Below are 2,950 nucleotides of genomic sequence, written 5' to 3' on the forward strand. Positions count from 1 at the left end.
AAACTTACGTTTCCACAAAAACACATACACAATGTTTACAGCAGCTTTAGTTATAGATGCCCTCAAGTGGAAAAAACCCAAATGTATATCACCTGCTGAATGGATTAAAAAACTTTAGTACATCCATATACTGTAATATTACTCAGTAATAAAAAGGAACAAATGACTAATACTTGTAACAACATGAATAAATCTTTTTTATGGTACATGAAAAAACCCAGACTGAAAATACTACTACCAATAATTTCATTTATATGACATACTAGAAAAGAATAATGCCTTTTGCTGGAAAAGGCAAAGTTATAGGGACAGAAAACATAAGTGGTGGCTAGGGCTGCAGGTGGGGAAAAGGGTCACTACAAAGGGGGTGCGAGGGAACATTCTGGGGTGATGAAACTAGTTTACATATTGATTGTTGTAATGGTTACACAACTGTGTGAGTTCGTCAAAAATCATAGAAATGTATGCTAAAATGGGTGAATTTTATTGTATGTATATTATACCTCAATAAATCTGACTTAAACAACCAGGGTTATCTCTTAATTACTAACTGGCTTTGGGCAAGGCACCCAAAACTCATTTTTCCTTTTATAAAATGGGGGTTATATTAACTATAAAAGATTTTTGGTGAGGAACAAATTAAAAAAAAGTTATAAACTTTAAAGTTCAACACAAATATTGTGCACTAGGCATTGGACACACGATGAACGAGACAGAAGTGCTGTAAAAGATTACAGTCTAGTGTAAGAAAATTAAAACTAATAATTATTAAGTAATGTGGAAATTCAATGACAGAGATATGAACAAGGCAATAAGGGGTCAAAAGAAATGGTGTTCCAGGAATAAGAATTACATCATAAAAAAATAAAGTCTAAATTAATTCATAAAGAATAAACTATCACAAGTTGAATATAAAAGGCCAGATCACACACAGTGAGATGCAAATGTGAGAAGTCACTAATAAACATGAAAAATGGATTCAATAATTTTAACCCAACATGGACTTAAAAAAAGCTTAAAGTGGTAAAACTTATGACAAAATGGAAAAAGTACCTCACGATGATTTAAGAGTTGTTCTAAATCTAATGCCATTTGATTCTTCATCTGTAGTAAAGCTGACTTTTCTTTATTTAAATTGCTGGAAAAAAAACACACCAAGTTTTAAAAAGTCATCATAGTGGTTTAAATTTAATTAATAGTAAATAGCAAAAGACTAAAGACAAATCTGACTTTCTGAATTAAAGATAAATTAAATTTACAGACCGTAAAGATATCAGAGCAGCCACTACAATGTTTGATTTAATCAATGGTCTAATTATTTTGAATTCAGACTTTTTCTTTTAATAATCATTTGACAGTGCAACTGAGATTCTTTGTGACAATACTTTCCTGACTAATAGGGGCATAAAATTAGTGTTTTAAAGATGACTGTTTACTCCTGAAATGTAAAAAGATTAAGTGGGACTTATATAAAAGATAAAAAGAAAGTATGCATAGGCAGAATATTAAAACTATAGACACTGGAAGTCAAATTAAAACATTTATCTTTAAAACTGAGGTAGTACATATTTTATAATTTATCACATACTAAATGACCAGGTATATAATTGAGTTGAATAAATGAATCATATCTTTGGTCTGTGGTCAACTTGGAAAAGCAATTTTTGTCTCCAAATTCTTAGTTCAAACTTCAGTTTCTAAGTTTGCATTGTGAATTTCCCTTTGATGTGACCTATTTTTTGATAAGAAAGGGTGAGAAGCCTAATTGTTAAGGACATTATATTTTAAAAGATAAATAGTTGAGGTTTATCTCATACTATCCAGAGTTCCATTAAATGAAATATTCTTTGAAAGCAACTGGACTTAATCTTCTTAGCCAGCACTACAACAAGAATCAAGAAAAGCAACATAATTAATAAATTTAATTTAATAACTTAAATAATGAATTTAAGAAACAATTCCTTAAATGTCAAAATGAAATCTGTGAAAGTAAAATTAATGAGAATTGTTTTTGCTGAATAGGTAAGATGTTTTAAGTTATAACTTTAAGAAAGTGGAAAGCTACCAATTTTTAAAATATCAGGCAGGAAGTTTTTTTAAATTCAAGGTATAGTAGTAGGTATTCTGGAAGAACTGGTAATTCCAGGACTTAGGAGGAAAAAGCGCACATTCTCCTCCTTCCTAGTAATTGAGAACTTCCCCCAAGGAAGCATCATAGTTTGTCCTCTGAGAAGAAAGACTAGATGCAATTCTAACTTTTGTTTCCAACTGTGCCACTGACTCAACTATGCGGTATAAAGCCCAACACCCTCCCCCACTGAACCTCAGTTTTCACATCTGTAAAAGTGGAAAATAATACTTGTATATGTCAAAGGATATGTGAATTAACTAATGAATAATTATATAAAGCATTAAACACATAAAACTCTATATAAATGCTATATAGTATTAATAGTTTAGATGAAAAACAGGCATCAGAGGAAAACAGTAATTAAATGCCAATAAAAGTAAGCAGCTCAGCACAAAAACAATTTGACTTTTGGAGTTAGGCGTCAGAGATCCTACTGAGCCGCAGCATTGAAAAGAACTAAATGATACAAAGGAAACTGAGTGCCATGTTCTGCCAGAATCCCACAAAGCATGGCAAAGATCAGACGTTTCTGTAACTCTAAAATCTAATCTATCTTTAGGTAGAATCACTTCGAAGATAAAATCCTTTTCAGAATTAAAATAAACGTCCAGTCAATAGAAATAGGAATTTTCAAGGAATAGGTAGGTATGTGCTAATGTTCATATACATGTACACAGATACACAACAGTATGTGTACATGTACTCATATGCAGTACATATACTGACGCACATACACGCACACACACACACGCTTTCTCTCAAATACCAACGGGTCCATTAAATACAGTGTAATAGGAATGGAATGTTGATGTTATTAAA

The 2,950-nt window shown here is 31.4% G+C and overlaps 1 protein-coding gene across 4 annotated transcripts in view; it reads right to left on the reverse strand.

The window, feature by feature from the left end:
• PIBF1 (progesterone immunomodulatory binding factor 1) overlaps positions 1–2,950 on the reverse strand; it is a 152,077-nt gene that overhangs the window by 28,049 nt on the left and 121,078 nt on the right. For 3 of the 4 annotated variants that reach the window (XR_002782643.1, XM_011369782.2, XM_011369781.2), the window contains one exon: positions 1,054–1,138. The exons of the other annotated variant lie outside the window; for it this stretch is intronic. Coding sequence is in view for 2 of the 3 variants with exons in the window: in XM_011369782.2 (XP_011368084.1) it covers positions 1,054–1,138 (85 nt within the window). In the remaining variant the exon portion in view is untranslated. The remainder of the gene's footprint in view (positions 1–1,053; positions 1,139–2,950) is intronic. 4 annotated transcript variants of the gene reach the window in all.

This window comes from Pteropus vampyrus, unplaced genomic scaffold, assembly GCF_000151845.1.
Source record: "Pteropus vampyrus isolate Shadow unplaced genomic scaffold, Pvam_2.0 Scaffold155, whole genome shotgun sequence".
Classification (NCBI taxonomy): Eukaryota; Metazoa; Chordata; class Mammalia; order Chiroptera; family Pteropodidae; genus Pteropus; species Pteropus vampyrus.